The 27,305-nt window shown below is 48.8% G+C and overlaps 1 protein-coding gene across 1 annotated transcript in view; it reads right to left on the bottom strand.

The window, feature by feature from the left end:
• The window catches only part of IGDCC3 (immunoglobulin superfamily DCC subclass member 3), a 103,996-nt gene that overhangs the window by 30,323 nt on the left and 46,368 nt on the right, over positions 1–27,305 (bottom strand). Inside the window, exons 3-5 of the mRNA XM_062000447.1 lie at positions 13,757–13,901; positions 10,552–10,682; positions 5,026–5,163 (exon numbers count right to left, since the gene is read on the bottom strand). Of these exons, the coding sequence (XP_061856431.1) occupies positions 5,026–5,163; positions 10,552–10,682; positions 13,757–13,901 (414 nt within the window). The remainder of the gene's footprint in view (positions 1–5,025; positions 5,164–10,551; positions 10,683–13,756; positions 13,902–27,305) is intronic.

Genomic DNA, 27,305 nt, shown 5'->3' with positions numbered 1-27,305 from the left:
TGTACTGTTTGGTTGCCCAGATGGGCTGTGGAGTCTCCTTCTCTGGAGACATTCCAAACACAGCTGGATGAGTTGCTGTGTGCCCTACTCTAGGTAGTCCTGCTCTGGCAGGGGGGTTGCACTGGGTGAGCTTTCCAGGCCCCTTCCAACCCTTGGGATTCTGTGATGTCCTTGCTTCCCATACCACTTCATTATTTACCTTGCAAAGAAAAATGCTCAGGTGTTTTAGAGAGAGAGAAACAATGTCAATAAATGATGAAATGATCACAGAGCTGGCCAAGCCACTGCAGCAATAAATGGCTCAGTCATAAAAAGGACAGTAAAACATGACCTGTCCCACATTTAATGAGCAATAAGATGGAACCATTCCTTTCAAACATCATTTGAACTGAAATGTGAAGAGGTCTGAATTAGATTCAAATTGAACTTGGTTTCATCTTTTAAATTGGAGCTTTTGGAAGCTCACAGTTACAGTGTGAAAATCAAATCCCTCTCTCAAGGAAGGGATGGGACCGGTGAAAGATGTGATACGAACCTGGATGCTTCATCACATCATTGCCTTAAGAAATACCACAGAAATGTGACTTGAATGCCAGTAGTTTTACTGTATTATTTACAACGTGCTACACAATTTAATAATGCAAAGGCCCAGCCTGTAGCAGGTATAGTCCAAACCCCAGCATGGATACCATCCCAGCTCTCTCTCTAGCTCCAACCACTAATGAGAGCTGTGGGATCTGAAGAAATGTCTCCTGCCAACCAAGTATCTTTCATTTTCCTGAAGGACAAAGCTCTCCAGGCTCAGAAACTTCCGAGGATCTGCCATTTGATTCAGAGACTGTGGTCGCCTCCAACAGCCAGCCAAAGTCACTGTGCCAGATCATCCCATATGCCTCTAACTCAAACCCTCCCTTTCAAAGAGCACTGACAAGGGCTGTGGAAAATCACTACCGTCCCAGACCCACTACAAACAGAAACATCTCTCTTTTCCCAGCCTGCTCCATCCTTCCTACACTACTGTTCCTCACTCAACTTCAGTCATCCTGTTACAAGTTAGAAGGTCTTTAGCTAACACCAAGTCCAACTGAATAATGGCTGACAACGCATACAAATAATACAGAGTATTTACACAAGGAAATCCCTGCATCCCGAAAGCTCAGCACTTTGTAGAAGTGGTGTGCAGAGGGACTGATGTCTCACACCTGCTTTGCAAAGGCTGTAACTCTTTTAACTCTGGTTCCCTTATGGAGAGACCTGACGAGTGGCTTGGATCAAGGGATCCAAAGTCTGAAAACCCACATCCCTGGGATGACTTGCTGTCACCAAGGCATCTCTCCATGGAAGAGATCTGAAAGACTGCAAAAGCTCACACTTTTGCTCAGTTCCTAAAGCTCTCAGGACAAATGCAGGCTTGAAACCGCTGCTTGTTTAACATGGTCTTCTACATGTCAGGAGGTTGGGGCATGCTTTTTTCAATGGTATCTAGCAACAGGACAAGGCGTGATGGGATGAAGCTGCAACACAAAAAGTTCCACTTAAACATAAGAAAAACCTATTTCACTGTGAGGTGAGGGAGCCCTGGCCCAGGCTGCCCAGGGAGGCTCTGGAGGCTCCTTCCTTGGAGGTCTTCAAGACCCGCCTGGACATGTTCCTGTGTGACCTGATCTAGGTGGGAGCTGCTTCTGCAGGGGGGTTGGACTGGGTGATCTCTAAAGGTTCCTTCCAACCCCCACCATTCTATGATTCTCCTCCTTTTTACGAAGTCAAAGCAGAAAATCTGAGGTCTGAAAACCAGCCAGCCTGGGTGGAAATGCATCACGGTTTCTTAGCTGTTGGCCCTCAATGATGAGGGCAGAAGGAGGAGGTTCAGCTGGTTTTGAAGAGCAGCCAGACAACCCATTAATAAAGGAGAGTGTTCTCCAAACGGGAGATACTCCCAAAAGACATCCTCCGGCTATGGACAAGTAGAGGCTTCCAGCTTCCCCACGGGAGTGAAGTCTGGAGCGGCACTCTTTATTTGTCCAAGGTGTATTTGATGCTTTCTGGAGCCCATTCTAAGCCAAGAGGGTGATTGGCACACGGGCACCAATTACAGGGACCCGTTTGAAACGTGCCCAGCCCGTATGAATATGCAACAACAGCGAGGCCTTTCTTTGATAAGTAGCAAGTAGAAAGAAAGTAACAACTTTCTAATGTTGATCATTTAGGTCTTTTGTGAATTCTTTGTATTGTGCCCATAGTAGCCTTCCACTTTTGAGCCACATGGGTCTCCTGCTCAGCCGGACAGCGGGCGCTGCGGATTAGCATATTTAGAGTACATTGCAACAGTTGACTATTCAGGATGTGAAGTGGTGAAATTTACTCTATTATTTCTAAACACTTAGGGGAACGGTGCTCCTGTCAACCAGTCAGCCATCTATTGCAAGCTTCTGTGTCCAATAAGTTACCAATTAATTGGCTCCTACAATTGTTGTATAGTTTACTTCTTGAATGGCTCCCTCTTTAGTAATTTCCTTCCCATTGTGTGAGCCTTTCTGACAACTCCTGTCTAACGCTATCAGATAATCGCTGTCTTTTCTTTCTCGCCTTCACTTTTCTATATCTCTTCTAAATAGTTTATTATTCTGCCTCAGTACCTTTTATGGAGGCCAGCTCAGTGGCCTGTCAGTTAAAGGGTAAAGGATACATTAAAATCGTCATTCATTCAAAAGCCTTTTGCAGTAAGGGCCCAGGATACTCATTTGTGCACACATACGGGTCCGAGCCTGAAGTGTGTAGCTCTGAAAGGAAAAGCCCCATCTCCCCCTGAACAAACCCTTTAATGATGTTACATTTCTCTCAGAGCCTGCTGTCCAATGAATGTTGACGTTTTGTGCACGGTGAGGCGCAGGAATTCTGTTTGTGGTCAGGGGCTACAACATATTCCCAAGGAAATCGCATTCAAAATTGATTCTGTGACACACAAAACCTGGCCCAGGATTTGAATCATTTCCTTCAAGCAAAACATAGTTGCCTTTCCCACTGAAAACCAGCCAGGTTTCAGCAAAGCCAAAGTAAGGAGTGCAAATGTTGTTATGGTTTGGCTTTTCCCCTCTACCAAAAAGCTGTAAAAGCAAGATCGCTCTTTTGCTCCTTTCTGACAGAAGAAACGCCACAATGTCAAAACTGTGAGCTAAGGGGTTGGGAGAGACGCTCCAAAATGGCAGCATGCCCTGTGCAAACACCCACCAATGTCACAACTCTTCCTTTATTTCAACCAGGCAAGAAAGATTTTCACAGAGAATTATTATCCAGGCTTGGCACTAGATCAGCTGCATCCCTCTAAGACTTTGTGGCCAGGTACTTGTTGTTTTCTGAGAGTGGATTAAAAGTGAGCTTTTCTCTGAGTAAATGAACTGGTTATTTAAACTGAAACAGCTCTGTAAGGAGGAACTTCAAGAAGAACTCCAACGAGTATGGACAACAGATGCCCAGAGGACCTTCCCCATCCAGCGTAAAACCCTCTCCCTCCTCCTGATCACACAAATAGAGCCACGAAAACACTTCTGAAATGGCTACAAAGACACGACAAAGTCACTGCCTCATCAGAGAGCCTGTATGCTGTCAAGATTGGGGTAATGCTGAACGAGATCTCGTGATGCTTTGGACAGGAAACACTCCTGCTGAAGGGGAGGGAAAGCAAGGGGATCCCTTTCCCTCTCAGTATCTGCAGTTCTGCTGCTGTGCTGCAAAGCAGCCTGGAGAGGGTATCTGTTTTTGGTGGAAGGCAATGCTGAGCTCGGACCATCCAGACAAACATCACATGAAGCTATTACATCTTCATTACTGCACTTCTCTGTAGAGACAAGTGTTTTGAAGAAGGTAATAGCCACTTATAATTAAGGCAATTATAAAGTAGTTTATTATAGTTGAGCGCTAGCGTTGAGCCGCTCTGTGTCCACGAGAACCAAAACAGTGATACAGCCTAGCCGGGGAATCCTTAAAACAGCATCATTTTGACACTTACGGCTCTGGAGGCAAAAAACTCAGCCAGTGGCAGACACAAGCTGATTTTACAAGCCACCTGAGGATGCAATCAGGAGGGCAAACATGGAGGAACCGTGCAATTGATGCTGGATAAGTGTCCTCATCTGCTGTCAGGCAGCTCTGGGATGGGAAGTCACCTTTCTCACGAGCTGCACCCTGACCCTTGGAAAGCCACGGGGTTGAAGTCCCACAAGGAGACAGGATTATCCCTGTTTGTGCTTCGCAGACACCTTGAGGGACTCAGGGAGATTAGCGTCCAAAAAATGATGTGACCTCAAAGACTACAAGGGCTTGGGAAATACTAAGCCCAGGCAGAGTTATGGCCTCCAGGAGATAAAAGCCATCAGCTCTTTGCTCAGCACAGTAGGGCAATGAAAGTGTCTCTCAGAGCAAAACAGTTTCCAAGTTGCTATCACAAAGTTGGAGTCTAAAATAACTCTTGCTTTCCAGCCTGGCAGAAACATGGCACTCTTCTCTCGCTTGTGTGATGCCATCAGACACTGCCTTTGGTTTCCAACACAGACCCTAGCAGCAAGCATTTGCTTTTTCACAGCTTGTTTTGTCAGACACGCTACTTAAAACATTCTCTTCCCCCTCAACATTCTTTTTAAGCTCCCTGAACGGGCAGCAAGTTTCTTTCAAGGCTGTTTTACGTGAAAGATGTGTTTGTGTATGGCTTTGCTTCTCTGGGCCAACAGTGGTAATGTTTCTGAAGCAGCTGAAGAAGATGCTGTCACTTGAGAAAAGATAAAATTATCACCTTTCATGAAACATCTCCAGGTTTAACCAACCCACTTCTCTAACAGATAAAAACAGGATCTTGGCAGAAAGGAAAAACAATGTGTAGACACTTCAAGCACTTCAAGCCTACAATTAACTTCAATGGGAAGGGAAAGGGTGAAATCACTTGTTGCATAAAGTAGTCAGTGGCACCTACCTATTTCCCAGGGGATAGCAATGGGGAGGAAGAGAGGAAATCCCTCTGAGGCCAGGGCTTACCTAGGCGGCTCCAGGAGACGATGGGCCGGGGGTTGCCCGTGGCGATGCACTCCAGCACGGCCGTCTGATGCACCGTCAGCGTCAGGTTCTCCGGGCCAACGAGAATCATGGGGTCCTGGTAAGCACTGGAGTGGGAGCCTGCAAGGATAGCAGCAGTCACAAGGCAGCAGATTTAGTGGAGACAGTGAGGGCGTTGTGCATCCTCCAAGTAGAAATGACATGGCTGGTGTGACCCTCAGTAAATCTGAGACGTCTGTGTGACAGTCACCTTGTCTGAATGTTTCTCCTGGGGAAAACCCCTCGGCCAACCAAGCCAGCCACAAGCAGGCCTGTTAAAACCCAGATCTGGGCAAACACAGAGAAGGAACCGTGCTGTGGACTGCAGAGAGCAGATGTGCAGGATAAACATGGCGTATAGGGAGAGCACAAGCTGGAGGACAGCTTGTGCAGACAGCAACGCAAATAAATGAAGGAGTTGCTTTATCTTTCAGCATCTCAAGTCATAAAGCAATTCATGCTGTCCACAACGACTAAATCTGCCTCTCTGTGCGCATTCCCTCTTGCTGCTGGTCCAATTTGCTCCAAAAGCCCTGTCCTGAGATACAGAGAGTGATGGAGCTGTCAGTCCCTGACTCCTGCTGAGGATCTTTCTTGAGATGAAACTCAAGGAAGCTCCTCTGATGACTGCAGCCCACAGGGGGGTCATTTCCTTGCCTTTTACAGCACCTCTATCCTAGCCCACATCAGTATACCTGGGTGCAGAGAGGATGTACCCCACTGCTCTGCTTTAATTGTGATACAATCATTATTCACACCGCAACCACTAATCCTTTATTTGCACTGCAGTAGCACCAAGTGGCACCAACCAAGAATGAAACTCATCCTTACAAGATGATGCACAGACACACAGTAAAACAAAGCCCTGCTACAAGGACTCTGGAAACCAGATAGGCACAGGACAAGCAAAGGAAATCACATTTCAGAAAGGGAGAGCCCACAGGACAAAAACATCACTCTGTGTCAGGTATAGCCCAGCTGAACCCACATCTCCCGAGTCCCTAAATGTGCCTCAGCCCCAGTCCCTTCAGCCTTCACTCCCATTTGCTGGGAGCAGGAGAGGAGGGCAAAAAAAGAGAGATATTCTTAGTTCTCCATCAATAAACAGGAACACTGAGAATCTCTGCACTAGTCTTCTCCCCATTTCCAACGAGAGCTGGCTTATATTCCAAAAATGCTGAGGTCAAGTAGCATTTAAGGAATTTCAACAATATGACAGCTGCTGCTGGCAAAAATGGTTCTGTACACCTGCAGAGAGAAATACTTGAGCTGGTCATCTGTCCCTGAGCAGGAGAGGGGCACAGGGAGGGCTGGGGAGCTGAGCTCTGCCATGGGCCAGGCTTTGCTGTAGAGAACACCCCATGTTGCCTCCTGTACGTGGACATCCCATTGCCCCAAAAGCTTCTTTGAAGAGAAGTGATCCACCAAAACCTACCTGCAAAGGCTTCTTCTCCAAGAAAAAGAAATTGTCTTTCCTTCCTGTATTTTTTAGCATCACCCTTCCACAACAGCTCAGGGGCTGAAGTCAGAGTGTTAACAAGGAGACTGTCCAAAAGCAAGCACAGATCAGAGCTGCTCCTTTGTTAATCAAGGGCTACACAGGGGGGTGATAAAGCGACTTGGAGGTTGTGCCTAAATAGGCAAAACCCAAGAAAAATCACTGTGTCACTGTGACTTAAGAGCTGACTTTCTCACTAAACATATTTCACTGTCAGTCATAAAATGCAGATTTTTTTGATGAGAAGCAGGATGCACAATAAATCTGTACGACCAGCTGCTTAACCTCGAGAGAGCTGGGAAACAGTCCCTTCCCCCCTCAGTACTTTGGGATGCCTTTAAAGCCCATGTAGATTTATTGTTCTAAATCACAATGCTAAATGTTCAAGCTCAGAAGAAGATGGTATTATCATTGTGTTATAGAGCCATTTCAATATTGCAGGGAAATGAAATGAATTACCCAAGGTCACCCAAGATTATCAGTAAATGGGAGAAGGCCAAAGCAGAATCCCTAAAACACTCTATTTTGACAATAAAATCACTCTTTGATTTATACTGTGAGTCCTAAACAGGCACTCAGGTTCTCAGGCGTGGGATCAGCTCCCAGAGTTTGGCCAAATCCTTCCCAGGTCTGGAAATGGCTTTTCCACCACTGCTCATCTCATCCTGCAAAGGCCACGTCACGATCCTGTAGCTTTGTTGTTGAGTCCTATGCCCATGGCAGTGTCAGCTCCAGCGTTAGAAGGGATGGTGACCCAGCAGTAGTCAGACACCAGAGCCATGCAAAGGGGCTGACGGTGCCCAGTCATTGAGGAGGAGGTCTCCTCCAAGCAGAAAAGCTCTTTGATCAGCAGGGTCAGGAAGGAAGGAGTGACAAAATGAGGGGCTCGTGGCAGGCGAGTGCTGCGGGAGCACAACAGGGCTCAGGGCAAGGCAGGGGGATGTATTTTGAAAGGGAAAAAGGCTCTAATGATGCACATGGTCCCCAGGGATTCTGCCAGCAGCCATCACAGTGAGGATGGGGAGGTCCCCGGCACTGCCAGGAGTGACAGGCACTCTAGCAGGGCTGGAAACTTCACCGGCACAAGCTGTTAGATCTTGATCAAAAGGACAGCAGCAGAGAGAGCTGCAGCTTGTGCTGAAAAGGTGTCAGTGCAGAGGCAGGCAGCCCCTCGGGAGCTTCTCCACTAAGCAGGCACTTGAAAATAATCAATCAGCAGGACTGGAAGACATATCTGTGCTGCTCGCTGCCAGGGAGAGGAAGTGCTGTGAGCAGGCTCCCCCTTTCCCTGCGGGCATCCACCCTCCTCTTCCTGCCCAGCAGGGCTGTGGCAGTGCCCTGCAGGGCAGGGGCTCCCAGAGCCCATCCCCATGCTCTCCCTCCTCCCTCCCCAGACAGGGCTTGGTTTGGAAACCCTGGTAAGACAGAACCAGTGCTTCTCTGTGGGCGAAGCAATGGCTCAAGTTGCTGCTCTTTTAAGAAAGGAGGGAGCCTTCCTGCCACAGTGAAGAGCAGAGAGCACCATTCCCTTTACCCCTCTACACAAGAGGGAGGCAATGGGAAGGTCTGCACAATTACTGCTTACCTCATCCTGCCTAATGACATGTGCACAATAGCACTCACCATTAGCTCAGTATTTACTGACATAACACTCACACCAGTGATGCAACATCCCTGCACCACCTCTGCAGCACACCATGGCCTCTGCCTGTGTGCCAAAGCCTGGGCTCCACATGCTGGCACATACACACTGTCCTGGTCTAACAGATATTTGTGTGCTCCCAGCAAACACCACAGGGCATAAACCTTTTTCTTCCACTGAGGTTTAACCCCCTTGCAATGGGTTTCGCCTGGGCTGAGGGCATGCAAACATCCCATCACAGCAGCTCTGCTGCCATGCAGTCACTGAGGCATGGCCCAAGCCCTTCCACAGACACACACTGTGCCTGTATTCATCATCTGACTGCTGTAAGGAAGAGAGAAACCACAAACATTTCATGGGTAAGAGACCTGGAGAATATCCACTGAAGTGAGGGATGGTCAGACAAGAACAACCCTGTGAGAAATAATAACTCAGGCTGATAAATTGACATAAAACCCTTCACCATGTTGATAATTTACTGTTCTTTTTTTCTCACCAAGTGGCTACTGTTCACATAGATCAAGAAAACAGATAAGAAACAGGCATGAAAAGCTCCCAGGTCTTTCAGAACCAGTTAACCTGCTTGCTTTCCCCATCAGAGTTGATATATACAGCATCAGTCTTTCCTCAGCTTCAGCCCATTTCACAGGTGCTGCTTTTTGCTGCTCAGCAGAGGTTAATCTGCCACTCAGGTATGGGTTTAAGTCTCCTACTCCACAACCACTGGCCAGGCATCACTTTGGGAGGCTGTGAAGGCAGGCTGTGAGATATGAGCTTATGCTGGCAAGCCTCCAGCTACTGGGCACCAGCAATTAAGTGTGTCTGATGGACAGGAGGATCACAGCTCATGGGGGGAAAGATCTTTTGCTGCATATAAAAGAAGCTCAAAGAAGAAACACACACCCAACCAGCCCTGTGCAGGTTTCCCCGGCCTCTTATCTCCAAAGTTGTAATCTCTGTTTCCACAGGTAATCTGGGCTGGTCCCCCACCAGAAAGCCACAGAAGCATCCCCAGTGCTGTCCCAGTTGGTACCCAGCATCTCAGGGGAGTTCTGACCTGCACAGAATCCTCTATCTCAGAGGCCATCCTGCCAGCAGGATATAGTCCTAATTTGCAGGTGACTACCTCTTTGTCAATCTTATCTTCTCCAAAGGCAACCCACAAATGCTCTGAAGCTAGAAGCAAGCTGTCCTGTCCTCATACAAGGAGGATGAGCCCATCAAAGGCACTTCTAAGAAGAGGGCACAAAGGTGTCATTCACTCCTGACTGCTTGATCAGGCTAGGTTGTATGATTTGACTCAGTACTTGCCACTTCCTTCATGCTAGGAGCAGCTATGGAAACATCAAGGGAGACTTCTGAAGCTTAAAGTGTTTTACCTTAAAAAGACTGACAAATGAAGAAAGCTCAGCTAGAAGATGATAACATCAGGTTTAGAAACTGACTGATGAGTGATTGCTCAAAGGGGCTCCAAGAGATCAGCTTGGGTCCCAAACAGACAGCTAAGGGAGGATGGGCAATGGGCAGGTCAGTGGGAGGGCTGCACAGCTGTGGAAACGTGGTCTCCAAGAGTATTTGCACCCTAATCCTTCCTTCACTGTGCCCAAGGTGATCCATTCCACATGCCATTGTGTGTGCTCCCACAAACAGGCCAAACTTGTGCACGTGAAAGTGTGGATATGGGTTGCTTTGGATTGCCCTTAAAGCTCCATCACATCCTACCTGCAGCATGAAGCCAAACAGCAAGTATGTAATTTTGTCCCTTTTTTTTTTTTGGAGAGGAGACCATAAGGCACCAGCATTTCTAGTGCTTTCAGATGTGAAAACTTGTTTCTGTCACTGACTTCAAATGTGGCTGGACAGTCAAGTGAAAATTCAGCCTGGGAAGCTCGTGGCTTCTCCTTCTCATCTATCTGAGGAAGGTTAGGCTGCTTGGGTCACAATGCACTGCTAACAGCCTACAGAACATAATTCCCCCATTAGATAAATAATTGATCATTCTGTGTGCTGCAATTACTTCCAGAGTGGGCAGGTCTCATAAGGAAATGATGAATCTTCCACACTTCCAAAAGAATTTATTTAATGTAAAGTTGCTGTAAGTCATTTTCTCGCTATCCTCTCTCTACCCAGAAACTGGTGCTAATTTAGAGGCAGAGAGATAGACGTATCTGCTGTCAAACAGTCTCATCTGGCAGCAACCAACGACAGCCCAGACCAGAGGAATGCTTCTCAGTCCTGTGAGCCTGAAGCTCTCTTCAACTGTCCTGGTGCAGAGCAGCAGTGGAAAGAAGATGGAGAGACAATCAGGAGAGTGTTTAGTGGTACCAACCTGACACGGTGAGCCTGGCCTCCCGGCTGAACTTCACATTAGCAATATTGGTGGCTACACAGTGAAAAATCCCACTGTCTTCTGCCCTCAGCCCCGTAATCTGGAGCACTCCCTTGGGAAGCAGCGTGTACCTGAGGGAAGACAAAAGCAGAAAGTCAAACCCGCAAAGCAGGACAGGATGTGAGAGCAGGCTGCACACTCATGCAGGTGAGGCATGGCTGGCTGCTTGCATCCCTGTGCAGAGGCACCAAGTACATGCTTCTTATTTAACCTGTTGAAAAGCCTTGGCAGCGCATTTGGATGTGAACACAGCTGACCTGGGAGCTCTCGCTCATCAGCTGATGCACAGCGACCACGGCCAAGCAGCAGGGGAAGTGCAAGCTCCACACTCCTAGCTCCAGGACTCACACCCAAGTAAGCTTAAACCCCCAAATGCATGGAAAGGCACGTTTCAAACCCATCCTGAGCGGGCACACATAAATACCAATCAATATTTATCCTATTTAAAGCACAGGTACATTTCAACCCCGCGTGCACACGTACGTATTTGTACACACACATCACAGGTTGCTTGGCAACCCCGGGTTTAAACAGGCTGCTAGTAAGTCATTACGCTGTGATGAGTTAATAATCCATTTCTGTCTGGAAGATGAAGGATATCTTTTGCCATCTCAGCAGATGGGGAAGTGCCTGGAACCTGCTCCCCGCGCCGGGTTTGGAACGGGCGGCTGGCTGGCGGTGCCAGCGTGACACCAATCAGCTTGCCACAGCCCTAAGTTGATTGCAATCTCTCTGGGACTTTCAAATGCCCATTGTTTTGGGTGAATTATATCACAAGAAGCCTTCATTTATTTTTTTTTTTTGTTAACAATCTGCCCACAGCATTGGAAGATTCAATTCCAAGGCTATCATTGAGCCTTCAAAGGCTCCGAGTGCAAGGCTCGGCATACAAATTTATACACACTTTATACGCAGCAATGCACTGAGCCCGATTCATGCAGAAATCCAATTCAGTTAGAGGAGCAACCCTCAGCACCTAGGCCCCTTGGTGTCAGAGATTAATCTACTCAGCTGGCAATAAAAAACCTACCCCAGTAACTTTACTCCCACAAAAAGCCAAATCTGCTCGAAATCAGGACACTGAACGTAGGGAAACTGCTCCTAGTTCGTGTTCTCTAGGGCTTGGGCAAGCTCCCTGCCCTGATGGAGAAGCAGTGGGGATGAGTGAGGCTCAGGGCTCTTGGGGTTGGAGAAAAGTTGGGGCTCCTCCTTCTTGGAGCTCTTCTGTCTCAGAGAACAGAAGTCTTGATCACACTCAAACCCCTGCCCTATCTCTGACCATCTCCACACTTGTGACCCTGGGCTCAACTGGGAAGTGGCAATAATGCATGAGGGACTTCAAGGGACCTTCATTTGTCCCGCAGCATCTCAACATGATGCATACACAGAGTCAGCCCCAGTTGTGCACCTCTCACTTATGCAGACACCACTCTGGACCAGATGCCCCTCTCTACCCCATCCCCAGTTTGGCTCCTGTCTAAGTAATGAACCTTCAGAGGAGAACATGTTTAACAAAACAACCTTGTGCTGAGCTAAAAAAACCTCAGATAAAAAACGCAAGGAAACCCAAAACCTGACAGTTGCAGTTTTCCACGGCAGGGCTGGGCCTCTTGGGTCCTTCTACCGTAAGTTCACCGTAATGCTGCAAAGGTCAGGCATTGTTCTAGCCCTCGTGTTTTCTCCTGCCTCTGAAGAACCCCACCATGTTCTGCTGCAGAACTGGCAGGTTTTTAAAGAATAGGGGCTTTCAGGAAAATATTTACAGCTTCCTGATTCTGCCTGTTCCCAAGGCAGAGTGGTTGGCTGGCCATGGAGGCGAGCTGAGGGCGATTGTCTCTTGCCACGGGCCGCGCAGCCGCAGAGGCACCAAGCACGTGCTTCCTGCCACCTGTCTTCAGGGCCCACGGCGCTGCCAGCAGCAAACCCTGATGAGGGATGGCTCTGAACACAAAGGGAGAGGCCTGTCAAACACAGGAAGAGGAGACGTGCGGCCCCAGGTCTCGGCTGGGGAAGGGGGGCAGCTGGGGTTGCTCTTCAGGAGGACTGTGTGGGAAACGGCAGCCCAGGGCGCTGCAGGATGCTCTCTGTGGAGCTTTCCTGGCCACCACACACAAGGAAGTCCACCTGGGAAGGAAAGTCTAGCTGCCATGGTGTAACTCAGTGCTTGCAAGAGTTCAGAAACCCCTCTACTCTGCGCTGGTGAGGCCTCATCTGGAGTACTGAGTCCTGTTCTGGGTCCCCAGCTCAAAAGAGAGGGAACTTCTAAAAAGAGTCTACTGGAGGGCCACCAAGATGATGAGGGAACTGGAGCATCTCTTTGATGAGGAAAGGCTGTGGAACCTGGGGCTGTTCAGCCTGGAGAAGAGAAGGCTGAGGGGGGACCTCAACAACACTTAAAAGTACCTAAAGGGTGGCTGTCAAGAGGGTGGGGAAATACTTTTTCTGTAGTGTTCAGCAATAGGTCAAGGGACAAAGGACATAAGCTGGAACACAAAAAGTTCCACTTGAACACAAGGAGAGACTCTTTTGGTGCTGAAGTGAGGGGGCCCTGGCCCAGGCTGCCCAAGAAGGATGTGGAGGCTCCTTCTCAGGTTTCCAAACCCGCCTGGACACATTCCTGTGCCCCCTGAGCGACGGGAACCTGCTTTAGCAGGGGCTTGGGCTGGAGGAGCTCTGGAGCTCTCTTCCAACTCCCACCATTTGGGGATTCTGTGATGGAAGACCCTAAGCCATGGATCTGTGCAACTCTTTCATTGCACAAAATGGAGCCACAGAGGGATGATGGATGCCAAAGCTTTCTCAGCTCTACTAGGATTGCTGGCTGGGCTCTTCACACTGGAAAGTCAAGCTGGAGGAGGGCTCTTCACACTGCAGAAAACCAACACAAGACCTTGCTCCCTCCAAAATCAGCTAGCAAGGTTTACTGAGCTCTCTTGGGAGCTGCAGTATTTTTTCACAGTGGGCCAGAAGGAGCCCAGACAACCCACCACATGCACCGAAAGAGTCCTCCATAGCAGAAATGCTGGCCAAGACCCTCAGCCCAGGTTAGTTGTGTCCCAGCACAACTGTGAGCACAGCAGCAAGCCTGAGAACCTCTTTCCACCTGGAGAAAAGTATAGCAGCACATGGCTTGGTCATGTCTTACCTTTTGTTGTCTGTGTTGACTGGCACACGGTTCTTTTGCCAGAGGATGACGGGCTCGGGCAAGCCGTGGATCTGGCACTGGAATCGGGCTACACCACCTTCCTCCACCACCGCGTTCTGAGGGTGGATGTGGAAGTCAGACATGGCTGGAAGATAAAAGGAGAGACAAAAACATTCATGTATGAAGAGAGATCCACTGACAACAACTTCACATGGAAGCACCCCGATTTCCCAGAGCTAGCAAATGAGATTGCCATTCAAGAACAGGAGGGTGGTTTGCAGCTTAACCTCCTGCACGGAGAAACAAAACTAGTGACAAGTTCTTGTTGTTTTTCTGCCTCTGCGTGTTGGACTGATTGTCTCAATCAGGAGAGGAGATGGTCCTGCATGACCCACATGCTCCCCAGAGAGGTCTATGGGGACAGTGAGATACACAGACACCGCACTGGCACTTATCAGAAGTCATTCTCAACAGCTTCAGCAGGCTTTAGATCCAAGAACACATGAGAAAACAGACGTTTGTCCTTTCTTCTGCTGTCAATGTCAGCTGTAAATATCCTTCTGATATGCATAGCTCGACTTCTAAACTAATCCTGTTTAAATACCTTGACTAAAAGATGAAAAGAACTCCCAGATATCAGTAAAACTTAAGAGCCCTTGATTTCCATCTCCGTCTGTCAGGTGCTCCAGCTCATTGCACGCTCTGCCTTCCAGCACCACAGAAGGAGTGGTCACATGCCCACTCTGTGGAGCAACAGGCTTCAGCAGACAGAATGAGCAGCTGCCAAGAGCTCAACAGCTCAGCAAAGACAAGGCTTTTGGGGTTGAGACCAGCAGACAGCAACTGCCAAACCTCGGTGTGCCCAGGCAGGGTGAACACAGACCAGCCCGTCCCAGCACAGCCACAGCTGTAACCACCGTGCTGTAACTCCAGCATGCTGTTAGAGCCACATAAATAATACACTCATTATTACTATTAATTAATTGGAAGGTGCTGCCTGTTGACTCTGCAATAAACATATTCGAAGGTAATAAACATCCCAGTGGTTATTTAGCTCATGATTCATTTATAGTGCAGCAGAAAATCTCTCACATTACCATACAAAATCAACTCGGAGAGCCCCCTGCTCTGCCAATCCAGCCTCATAACGCCCCTCTGCCCAGCAAGAGAGCCTCGGCCCCTTTTACATGCATCAAGTGTAATGAATGTACCTCTGCTAAAGAACAAGCTGCTTATGTGTCAGGGCAGCTTAATCACTCATCTGCAAACTCCAGTTGGGCTGGGGCAGATGGAAGATGGCCATTAGCAATCATACATTAAATATGTGTTGCATTAACCCGCACTGCTCCCGCAACCGCCGCTCTCAACCCGCTCACTGCAGGCTTGTTAAGCTGATGGAGCAACGAGGAGCAAAGCCCCAGACCCACACAGCCAGAGGGCTGGGAAGGTTTTGCAGCCATGAGGGTGGGATGGGCAGCCCCACATCGGGGTGTAGGGATGGGAGGCAGCTGTGCGGTGCTCCAGCCAGATGGGAACGTGTCAGCACAAGGCAAGAGACCATGCAATATTATCTTTCCCTTTCCCAAGATGCAAGTTAATGCAAATATCCTCTCTGGTGAAGGATGGAGCCCAATGGTAGAATGGCAATTTACCCAATTCAGACAGATTTAGCCTTGAAATGAGACTGCTTGTGCCCCAGAGCGCTCAGTCACGTGGGAAGGAGCCTGAAGGCTGCTGGGGGGTCTCCCCACTCCATCAATTCCCCTTCCAAGGTGGCAAGGGATGCTTCAAAACATGAGGGGCTCAGGGGTGCCCACAGCAGGAGAGCTCCAGAGAGTCTGCAGAATATTTCAACACTGCCATTTGGAGGTCCAGGCCAGGCAGAGCATCTTGCAGCCAAAGTTTATGAACTCTCACCAAGAAACGAATCCAAGAATTAATGAGAGTGACAAAAAGCTTGTTAACAAAGAGGGGAAAGAAAGCAAAGCAAAAAAAAAGCAGATTCAGACGCCTGCAGGAAAATTCCTTTCAAATGTGCAGATGCTCAGGGCTGAGGTTTCTCAGTGGCTGACAGGATTGATAAGTAGGAGGAGGTGTGAATGAGAACAGCCCTGGCACAGATTTCGCTCTGCTGGCTACAGAATTCATTGCCATTCCTTTATTTCAATATCACCTCTTATAGGTAAAACTGCAGCAATAACCTCTACTCTTAAAGAAACTAGTATTAATATTTATCATGAATAAAACATGGCAAGTTATAAATAATTCAGTTATGAGGATGTTAAGTAAAATATTACTCTTCAATGACCCTATAATGTGGCTTTGAAGCACAGTTTTATGTTAAATGCCCAGGAAACACTGTGACCCTTGCCAAGACCAGCTGCTTTACAGAAGATGCTTTAAAAATTCATGCCATGAGCTACAAAATGCTATTTTTAAAACAGGTTTACGAGGTTATTTACAGCTGCAGAGACAAAAAAAGCTTTTGTAGCATCTCCTGTAAAACAGCAACAAAACTTGAGCGTGGGTGATTACCTGGGATGCTATCTTCAGCCTGGAAATAAATCACTGGGTGGAAGGAGAGAGATGGGAGCACAACTGCTTTACAGGGACTAAACCTCTCTTGATCTCTGTGAGAGTTTTATGGATGTCCCAGCCGACTTTAACTAACCCATCCAGTGGTGTGTTTGCTCTTGTCACTGGTCTTTCAGTAGCAAAGGGGTTATCAGAGGGGCTCTATTGTTTGAGCAGCCCTGGAGAAGAGCAGCACAGCAGCCAGGGTGGGGTTGGCCAGCAGCCAGGGAGCTGCATCTCATTTCTATGCTAATGGCCACCATAATTTTTTAAATAAATACATGCAATCAGGATATTCACTCATGAGCTCCTAAGAGGGGAAGCACCCTCTAATCCAGCTGCCTGCCATCTCTGTCATCCAGCAATGCAGCATCCATGTGCCAACTCAGAGACTGGTGCTGCCCCAGGCCCCTTTTACTGTCATCACGTAGGGTGAGTGCCACCCTCTTGCCACTGAACTGCCCTCTGCCACCTCTGAGTGCAGCACGGTACCACCTCCACACACCTTGAGCGTCAGGTAGGCGGTGAGACCAAAAATCAGACCTAAATCACACACACACTCCATGTTCCAGGCCATGGTCTCTCAGAGTTCCTACTATCAGTACACAGAGTCACAGAATGGTGGGAGTTCGAAGGGACTTCCAGTGCTCTTCCAGCCCCAGCCCCTGCTCAAGCAGGTTCCTCTCGCTCAGGGGGCACAGGAACGTGCCCAGCTGGGTTTGGAAACGTCCCAAAGCGGGAGCCTCCACAGCCTCCCTGGGCAGCCTGGGCCAGGGCTCCCTCACCTCAGCACTGAAACAGTTTTTCCTTATGTTTGAATGGAACTTATTGTGTTCCAGCTTCTTCCATCACCCCTTGTCCTGTCACTGAGTACAACAGAATAAGTGCTGCCCCAACCTCCTGACACCATTTAGCTATTTGTAACTCTTAATGAGATCCCCTCTCAATCTTGTCTTCTCCAGACTGAACAGCCTCAGGTCCCACAGTCTTTCTTCATCAGGAAGATGCTCCAGTGCCCTGATCATCTTGGTAGCTCTGCACTGGCTTCTCTCCTGGATTTCGGCCACGATACACACAAACCAGCACAAGGCAGGGGAAAACAAACCAAAATGGACTCACAGCAGCTGGGGAATGGTCCCAGCAGCCCTGTCCCACTGCCAGCGTGCAGGCATCTTCTCCCAAAGACCCTGGCCAAGGCTAGACTCAGGCTGAGTTGTCTACAGCCACACTAACACATGAGGCAAAGGAGTTACTCTTCATCTGTTCCCTCGTGTTGTGTCACAGACAGTCTCAATTACATTGAGGCTGAATTACAGTGAATTACAGTGAGGCACTTTCCTAAAGAGAACGCCACTCTTGGGATGTCCCACCACCTAACCCAGTCTCTGCAGGCATGTCCTACTGACACAGCTCAGGTGAGCAGCAACTCATCCTCATCCACATTCACAGAGGATCATTCTGGCAAAAGCATCTGCTGGGTCTCCCCTAATCGAAGTGCAAACACTCCCTCCCATCCTAAGAGGCCCTGTGGAAAGGCCAATGGAAAAAAAATGAAAATAGCTATTGAGTTAAATTTTCTTTACTCCATGACAAAACAAATTGGAACCATTAGTGGTCAATCCCTTTTTGCTCAGTACAGCATTAGTGCTAAGCTGGAGATTGACCTAGAAAAAGGTATAGAAAGAGAAAACATGAACTTGTTATGTCAAATCAAATCCCAGGCCTGGTAGAATCATTAAACACAAACATTATCAACTGCAGGCACGAGGGGAGGAGGAAGACTTGAAAGGTTCAGTGCCAAGCATGGTGTTAAGGAGAGTGTCTGGGAAGCTCAGCTGCTTCTGCAAGCACATTGATTTTTGCTTTTCAGTTACTTATGGGCAAAGAGATACCCAAGTTGGATCTGACATAAGAGGATGCTGGGGAGGAGAGGAGCATCCTCGCTGCCACTGATGCCAGGCAGTCCACAAACTGCACCCAACAAGCAAAGACCCCTTCTCTGTGTTTCTGCCACCAACTTGTTCAATTCACATCTCTTGGAATGGACATACGTGGTTATAAGGCCTCAAAGTTAACACAGAGTTCAACATTGACGTGCCCCCAGTAGCTGGGTTCCAGATGTCTCTGCCAAGGAGGGGAGGCTTCGTTACCACTGACGAAGGTGAAGCTTGAGAGGTAAATGGTTTGCCCAGTGTGAGAGAACAAGCCATGGGCAGAGATAACCCCTTTCAAGGCTGGCTCCATCCTGATGATGGTGAGAGCTGCTTATTTTCATACTCAATTTCCCAACTGACTATTAAAATTTCATTTCCCCTCAGGTCAGCAGAAGTCAGGCTCATTTTTAACACACAACGATCACCACGTCAATCAAACCCAGACCTAAACCACTCTCAAATCAGGCTGCCAGCTCCAGCAGAACCAACCCTCACTACCTGTGAGATTTATTAAGCACCTATCCTCCTTGGCACCACAACTCCTGCTGGAACAAACGCCCTGCAAGCCGAGGGATTACATCCTCTTCCCTTCCCTCCTGCCTTAGGAGACTGGCACCATGAAATTAGCAACCTGGCAGGGAGTATTTTCAAAGAAGCCAGTAGGTAAAGGCTTTGCAGACATGGGTCACAGAACCATTGAATCATAGAAGGGTAGGGGTTGGAAGGGACCTTTAGAGATCATCTAGTCCAACCCCCCTGCTAAAGCAGGTCCCACCTAGATCAGGTCACACAGGAATGCAGGAGCAAGGGTCCCTTATATGCTGTCCTCCACACTCTGGAAATGGAGGGGCTGTGGAGGCTCCTTCCTTGGAGGTCTTCAAGACCCGCCTGGACATGTTCCTATGTGACCTGATCTAGGTGAACCTGCTTTTGCAGGGGGGTTGGACTGCATGGTCTCTAACGGTCCCTTCTAACCCCTACCATTCTATGATTCTCCCGCAAGAAAGAGCTGGCACAAAAGACAGAGGGGGCACGCAGCCACTACAGATCCAATCCTGTCCCCTCTTCCCTCCGCTTCCAAACAGAGACATCTTCCCAAGTCCTTAAGAAAAAGACACTATGCCTTTTTCTACCATTTTGGGGTTTTTTTTTTCCCTTAGATGCATTTTTAATAAAGCCTATAAAAAAGCCCAATGTCCCAGCAGCCCTGTGGCTCCTCCAGCTGCAGAGCAGCCTCTGCGCCTGCGAGCCGGCCCTGCGTGGCTAATGATGCTATTGTGAGGGGTTGTTGCTGAGCTGCCATGAGCCCAATTTTGAATGCAAGTTGCTTTGTGCATAGTGAAGCGTGAACACCAGCGCCGCCCATTTATCTGTTTAATTCTCCAGGAGTAGCAAGAGCTGGGGCCTTCACTCACAGCTAAAGGGAAGAAAAATCGCCTTTCTCTCGGCTTTGGAAAGGGAGGTAAATATGAAAGAGCAGCCCTTGCCTCTCCCAGCACAGAGCAAAAGCTCCTCTGCCCCTGCTCACTAATCAGGGGGTGAAATATCCCAAATCTCTGTTGCCCTTGCAGGGCCTCAGATCTCTAAAGAAAAATCGGCTGCAGGAGTCTGATGCAAGGAAGATATTTTGGAGGAATGCAGCTCTTATAAGAAGAGCCAAAATACATGTTGAGATGAGAGGGAGGAAGCCTCATCCTGCTCTGTGCTAGGCAGATGTAGAGGGAAAGAGGGTCAGCCCTACACCCTTTGTGTTTGCAATATTTTCAGGCAAATGCTTATTCCTCTTTTGTTTTGGCTGTTGTTTTCTCCCCCCTGGAGCTCATACGATTGCCCAGAGCAGCAAAAGAGGATGGTCCAGGCTCTCTGAGAATTTCACGTCCTCGTGTCTCTGTTGCTGTCATACTCAAAGCTGAGTGAAGTAATTTGAATGAGGTTGAGAAGATGCCCCATCAGACAGATTTCTCTGCTTGAGGAATAAAGTCTCCACCTGGTCGAGTTCTTTTTTCCCTGTCCTAAGCCCCTGGGACAGGAATGAGAGGGAGACAACCAAGCTGATGCCTCCCAGCAGAACACAGCAACTGTCCATGGAAGGGAACATGCAACACATACTCTACAAGAGGAGAGGGAAAAACCAAAGATGCACTTCTTCGTGTCTCAGGTCCACCAGAAGGCAAATTGCTGCCTGATCTGGGCCTATGAGTTGTTTGCATAACATGTGGAATGACTGCAAGCCAATGACTGCAGCTCAGGTCACCGCACCGAGCACTACTGATGGACTGCACCGACCCTTGATTTACTGTTTGCTTTGGTGCTTTGAGAAGCAAGTGGAAAAAAGCAAAGAGCCCTGTAGGGGCTGCTTCTGTGGAGGGATGATAAATATCCTGTGAAAATAATGAACACATCTCCACTGCACGCAGACGAGGGGTCAGAGGGAAGGTGCTCAGGGGGTCTCTGCTTGCTCTACCCACACTGCACCAGTGAAGGATCAGGGCTGCGAGGAGAAGGATGGGTTGTTCCTGCTAAAGTCTCTGCAGGGACTTCACTGTGGCACCTGGAAAACCTTTGAATGCCTGTGCTGCAGCTTCTCTCCTTCTTTTGATGCTCCCTTGAACGCACTCCTCATCACCAGCACAGCCAGCCTCCCTTGCACAATCACACACGCCTCCAAGTCCATCTCCCAGTCCTACAGAGCATTTAGTAGATTTATGGTATTGATTATAGCTCACTTATTGGAAAAATAACTACAACAGCATCAGTTGTTGATGCAGAAGTGTTCTCATGTGAGTGACAAAGATTCTTGTCTGGACAAATGTAGTCTCTGCACCATGGATGGAGATAAACAAGGGCCATGCACCCCAAGTGATGGTTTATACCAAAGTATCTCACAACTTCTACAAAGCTCACAAGGTGCCACCCCTCTGGAGAGAGACTGGGCCCACGCTATCCCAGGGAGCATCCCCAATGTCCAATACCCACCACTCTTGCTCTTGTAACTTACAGAGGATAGAGAGTGCCAGGAGAGTTGTTTATGCCAGAGGAAACTGGCCTCTGCCACGCTCTCCCTCGTGCAGCAGCACAGCCCAAACGCTGCCTGCCCAAACTCAGGACCTTCTGCGATGTGGCTGCAGCCAGAAACCATCCCAGTCTGGAAATAAGCAGCAGTGAGTCCTAGTTCACAAAACAATGCCAGTCCTTCTAAATAATTTCAAAAGATACATCTTGGCAACCCCAAGGACCAAGTTTCTCCCCTCCCTCTGTGCTCAGAGCACGCGGCAGCATCCCGCTGCGTGACCTGCTACGCCGAGCACACAGCCCAAGGTGGTTATTTATCTCCCAGCACCCTCTTGTTTTGCAGGGGAATCAACTAATAAACAGCCCCTTAAGCACTTTCAAATTGGTTTCAGGGAGAGAAGAAGTTTCTGGCAGAGAGGCAGGCATCACTGGGAGAGACCTTTATCAAGGAGAGCTATTGCAGTAATTTTTCAAGACAAAATTGCTCTCTGGCTCATGACAGCATTTAGTGTATCCTGAGGCGACCATTTGTGAAGCCAAACCTGTGGTCCTGCTGCCCTGGCTGCTGGAGGGAAGGGAGAGTATTAAATGTCATAAACAACTCTTAATTTGCTTGGGCATACTGCATATGGGGCTAGTGATTCTGCAGTGCAGGGGGAAGTTATCCATCATCATCACAGGACTCTGGCACCAAGGGTGATGCTGGCCACGCAACACTGGCCGAGACACCTTGCCCAGTGGCACAAGTCACCGTGAAGGGCTCCTGTGTTTCTGCAGGTGTCTTCTTAAGAAAGCTCAGCATCACACAAGGCTCCCTCAACTCAAAGCAGGTCTCACCTCCAGCATCACAACATCCTCCCTCCTGTTGCACCCACAGCTCACCCTGCTTCAGGCAATGGCTTCTTCAAGATCTTGCCAGCTCCCAGGCTTTCCTCTGAAGCCCACGTTTGCTTCTTGCTAAACACCTATGATTTATCTTACTCAGGTGCCCCTGCAGTCCACTGAAATAATGAGAAAATGAAGGGTAAGCTGTCCTGCAGGCCTCTGGGAAAGGCTAGCTCAACGAGGGCAAAGCAAAGCGTGCAGCACACTGCCAACAGGCAGTTCTGTCCTGCCAGATTCCCATCCGGAGCTCCTCATGTTTTTCCTACTCTGACACACACAATTATGACAAATTACATAGTTACCATTTTGATTTGTTGTACAATAACAGTGTTTTCCATCCCTCTCCCAAATATTGATAGAGATAGTACAAGAGGAAGCTCCCACACAGCTGTTTTTGGCCCTGGACCACCTTGTTTGCAGCCAACTGTTTCTGATACCAAGCACAGAAAAGCAAGGAGCCATACCAGCACAAGGCATTATCCTGCTCCTCTGTAGCCCTCGCAACACCTCTGGGTAGAAACACCTCTGCTCACAGACCTGCAAAGCCAGGAGCCACCCCTGGCTTCTTGTGCCCACCAAGAAGCATAAGCCTCGTTTGCGCATCTCTGGAGGAATGCAGGAAGGTGAAGGAAAGGAAGCTTTTCACCCTGAGTGCCCACGGAAATGCCATCAGCCCCAGCTCTCAGACAGGGAGCTCTCCTGATTTACAGGCTAATGAATTTTAAATGAGATGCATTCTTTAATTTTTTGTTGTCAGCCCCCATTTTTCTGCTAGCAACCATTCCAATAATAGCTCTAAATTTTGAGCATCTGTTTTTACCAGCTCTCTTGTAATTAGTTTACTAATGTATTTCACTGCTCCTTTGTTATTTTCAGAGAATTACTTCATTCCCAGCTATCAGAGATAGTGCACTTCAGTCTATAAGGAGTTTGGCCTTTGTTCCCTCGTGGTTATTCACATGGGGGAAGATGGCTCAGTGAATGACAAGCCTTTCTATCACCACACATTCTCCATTTAATGTCTTTATACTGGCTCATTAATTACCACAGAAAACTCCTTTCCGAATGGAACCTGTGATTTATAGAAGACTTGGGCAAGGTGCCATTTTTATCAGGCCGACAGCAAACAGCACCAGAGCCTGTAATTCACTCTCTATTTCCCCTTCTGCTGCAGTGGGGTCGGCCCCACTGTGGTGGGAGTTTTGCCTGGGCAAGAGAGCTCAGCAAGTGCTTAGTGCTGCCAGGCCATGGCTGTCATGCTGCTCCTGCAAGGCTGAGGTGACCAAGCCTATAGAAAATGGAGCCCAAGCACATTTTGCCTGTGTACTGTTGGGGCCTGCAGTACAGACTGAGATATTCCCTTGGGTGGCAGCTGGATGAGTGCCTGGAGGAGGTGGGACTGTCTGCAAGATCACAGGCAGCTCATCTCATTCCAACCCTCTGTCAAAGGCAGGGATCTCTTCCCTTAGAGCAGGTCACCTCATCAAACCTGCCCTTGAACACTTCCAGGGATGGGGCAGCCACAGCCTCTCTGTGCAACCTGTGCCAGGCTCTCACCATCCTCACAGGAAAGAGCTTCTTCCTAACACCTCATTTAAATCTCCCCTCTTTCAGTTTGGAGGTGTTACCCCTTGTCCTGTCACTACATGCCCTGTAGAAAGTTCCTCTCCAGCTTTCCTGACAGCCCCTTTATGGACTGGAAGGCTGCTCTAAGGTCTCCCTGGAGCCTTCTCCAGACTGAACACCCTCAACTCTTTCAGCCTGGCTGTGTAGGAGAGGTGCTCCAGCCCTCTGATCATCCTCGTGGCTCTCCTCCGCATCTCCTGCTCAAGTCTGGTGGGCCAAGGTGTTGCAGTGCATACACCAGACTTGGCAAAACCCAAGCACAGCATGCAGAGAGGCTCAGGTTTTCATTAAGGAGCAGGCAATCAGACCCAACAGATTCTGTGGTACCCAGACACAGTTCTCTGACGTGTCCCATTACACAGCAGGGGCTGGAGGTCAGGTTTAAGTGTCAGCCGTATCCCTCAGACCTGCCAACCTCCCAGCAGCTTGAGAACCAGCCAGGGGGAAGAGCTGAGCACAGACAGGAGGAAAAGGCTCTGTGTAGACCTGAGGCACCCAAACAACGGTCTCTCTGTCCCAGGGAAATTAACTTCAAACCCTTCAGAACAGTATGTCTTTCACCAGGTCCCTGTGCTGTGCCGAGCATGATAAACCAACCCCTTCTTTATTAAGGAATGAAACAGAGGTGGAAATCGTGCACACGTCAACTAGAGAGCCCCGAGAAAAACAATCACAAAAGGCTGGATTTCCATTGCTTGACACACAGAAGCTGCCTCACCACTGCTGCAAGGGAGATCCTCAGCATCCCCTTTGCATGTGGGGAGGAGAGGCCAAAGGACCCCAAGTGCAGATGCAGAACAAGTCAGGCACAGAGTTTGCATTACAAAGGACTGTAAAGCTCCTTTCTGATCATTTGAACTCTGAATTCCACTCAAACACAGGTGATTTTCTAAAACTGAGTGCTCCTCTGCTCTACCCCTTGGTGCTGAGCACAGAGATCTTTACTGTGTTGCCTGGTCCACATTGAAGGTGATAATACCAAAGATGCGGAAAGGACCAAACTGCTGTGACACTGAGCAAATCCATCTTGCTCCCAGGTCTGCTTTTCCCCCTAGCAGTAAGCAGCTAAGCCGTTAGCTGTCATCTCATCCCCCTGGCTGACTCACTGAGCGAGATTCCTGTTGGCTCCTTGGCAATAGCAACAGCTTCCTATTTTGCTGGCAGCAATCCAGGGGAAATTCAAGCTGAATTACAGCCATTCTTTATAAAATAGGCCAAATCCACGAAAGCAGGACACATGACTGCAGACATGGAGTCCTTTTTCTATTTATTGCCTCAAGAAGCCCCGTTGGCTGAAAATAGCTTATCTCTGGAAGTCCCCTTCCACTCCTGGCTGACAGCCAAACCATTTACCACCTCAAAGAGAAAGTTCAGAGCTCTGGGTATCAACTGCAGCCTATCAGCTCCACTCTCCAGGACGTGTGGGTTGATGTTTTCAGGGATCTCTCTCTGGGAGCTCGGAGGAGATGGAGATTGTTATCTCTGTGTGTGAGTCAGAGAGTCAGAGAGTGTGTGAGTCCTTTCCTGTGCCTCTGCTGGGATGGTTGTACTTGGGGTTGTAGCCCAGCATTGCTTGTCAGCATATCCACAGCAGTGTGTGTACAGTACACGTATATGTATGTATGACACAGCACAGGTGGCAATATGGGCTGGACTCTGGGAGCAGTGGCCTCTCCAGACAGCCATTCCTACAAGGTAAGAGCTGACATTTCACACTGGGTCCATGTGAAGCAGCCACCCGACCCAACAGCACCCCTGCACCCAGGGTGAGTCCTCTCTCCTCTCCATGTACCCCACCACACCTTAAACAACTGGGAGACACATCACCATCCCAAAGCACATGGACACATAAACACAAAGTGAGGACACAGGAGAACAGTTAAAGGATAATGGATAAACGATCACACAGAGGAAGAAAGTGCTGGCAGAGTTAAAAACCACAAACCTCACCACCTTTATCTTCCTCACTATCACCAGACCATCACCAAACCTGAGGAGCACGGATGCATTCCAGAAAACACAGCTCTCCTGGGAGGACTGGCTTCTTGTTGATAAGAGGTGGGGAGGTTTATCTCCCAAACTCACAGTGACAACTCACCCCAGGCCCAGTTTATCAAATTAAACTCATTACCTTTGAGGACCTCCCTTTATCAATGCTGATAAACACCTAAAGGGTGGGCGGTGAGAGGATGGGGCCAGTCTTTCTTCTGTAGTGCCCAGTGATGGGACAAGGAGTAATGGACATAAGCTGGAGCACAGGAAGTTCCACTGGAACAGGAGGAAAAACTCCTTTGGTGCTGAGGTGAGGGAGCCCTGGCCCAGGCTGCCCAGGGAGGGTGTGGAGGCTCCTGCTCAGGAGGTTTCCAAATCTACCTGGACACATTCCTGTGCCCCTGATCTAGGGGAACCTGCTTTAGCAGGCGGTTGGAGGAGCTTTGGAGGTCCCTTCCAATCCTGCACAGACCTGCAGCTTATGGTAGGTACAGTCATACCGTGGCTGTGCTTGTTGGGTGTGTTTTCTGCATATAAAATGTTTACAACAGCAGTGTTCTATATGATAGAAAGACAACATCATCGTGCCCACAGGAGAGCGATGTATCTGTGACCTGCCACCATCCAATGTCCATACTGTGTCACAACCACAGACACTACGTTGCGTAAACATCTGTTACCATCAAGGAGATATAACCAAGGCCTTTACTATGGGGAACTTCTCAATCAAGCATCCAAACCAACTCAAACTGCAGCTTTGAACACTTTGCTATGGCATTCAGAGAGATATTCTTCAGCTGTTTTTATTTTGGGGAGGGGAGAAGGGTGTTAATCACCGATCAGACAGACACCAGTAACCTCAAGCGGCATCTCTCTTCTCAAAGAGCTTTGGTACTGCTTATGGGAACAGGATACAAGGAGAAGCCCTGGGTAACAAGAGGTGAGGATGGTGAGGCTGGAGGAGCCTTTGAAGAGCCTAATTCCCAAGGCGTGTTTCCCAAAAAGGGTGACTATGAGCTAGCAGGGCTACAAGGAGGGGCTCCACCGATTCACTGGCAGGAGGGGAGGAGGAGAGATGGAAAGAGCCTGGGTTGTTTCCTCTTGTGGAACTTGCAAGTATTTTACCCAAATGAGTTTCAGGATGCAAAGAAGCGCAAGGCAGGCTGCCAGACCAGGGGACACGCATTCTCCCACAGGCTTGTGGCGATAAAGCTTTCTTAAGCCCCTTATGCCCTCCATTGCTCCATGGCCATGCTTCCAAACAGCCCCTGGCAGCAAAATTCAGTGTGATGAATAAAAGACAATGGGAGACCTTGATAAGAAACCCAGTACCTGATGCCCAGCCTGGGAAAGTTCTAAGTGCCCATAGTTCCTGCCAAAGGAAGGAGGGAGAGCAGAAAGGCCCACAGTGCTGGGAGAGCCATACAAAGCCAGTTACAGTGCAGAGGGAAGTGGCCAAGTCCTTTCTGTGAAGGTTCCCTGGCTTTGCTGGCTGGGTGCACTCACAGGAGATGCAATCCAACCTC

Source organism: Colius striatus, chromosome 7, assembly GCF_028858725.1.
Source record: "Colius striatus isolate bColStr4 chromosome 7, bColStr4.1.hap1, whole genome shotgun sequence".
Taxonomy (NCBI): Eukaryota; Metazoa; Chordata; class Aves; order Coliiformes; family Coliidae; genus Colius; species Colius striatus.
Note: the sequence above shows the minus strand (reverse complement) of the source record. Positions and strands in the feature narration are given on the sequence as shown.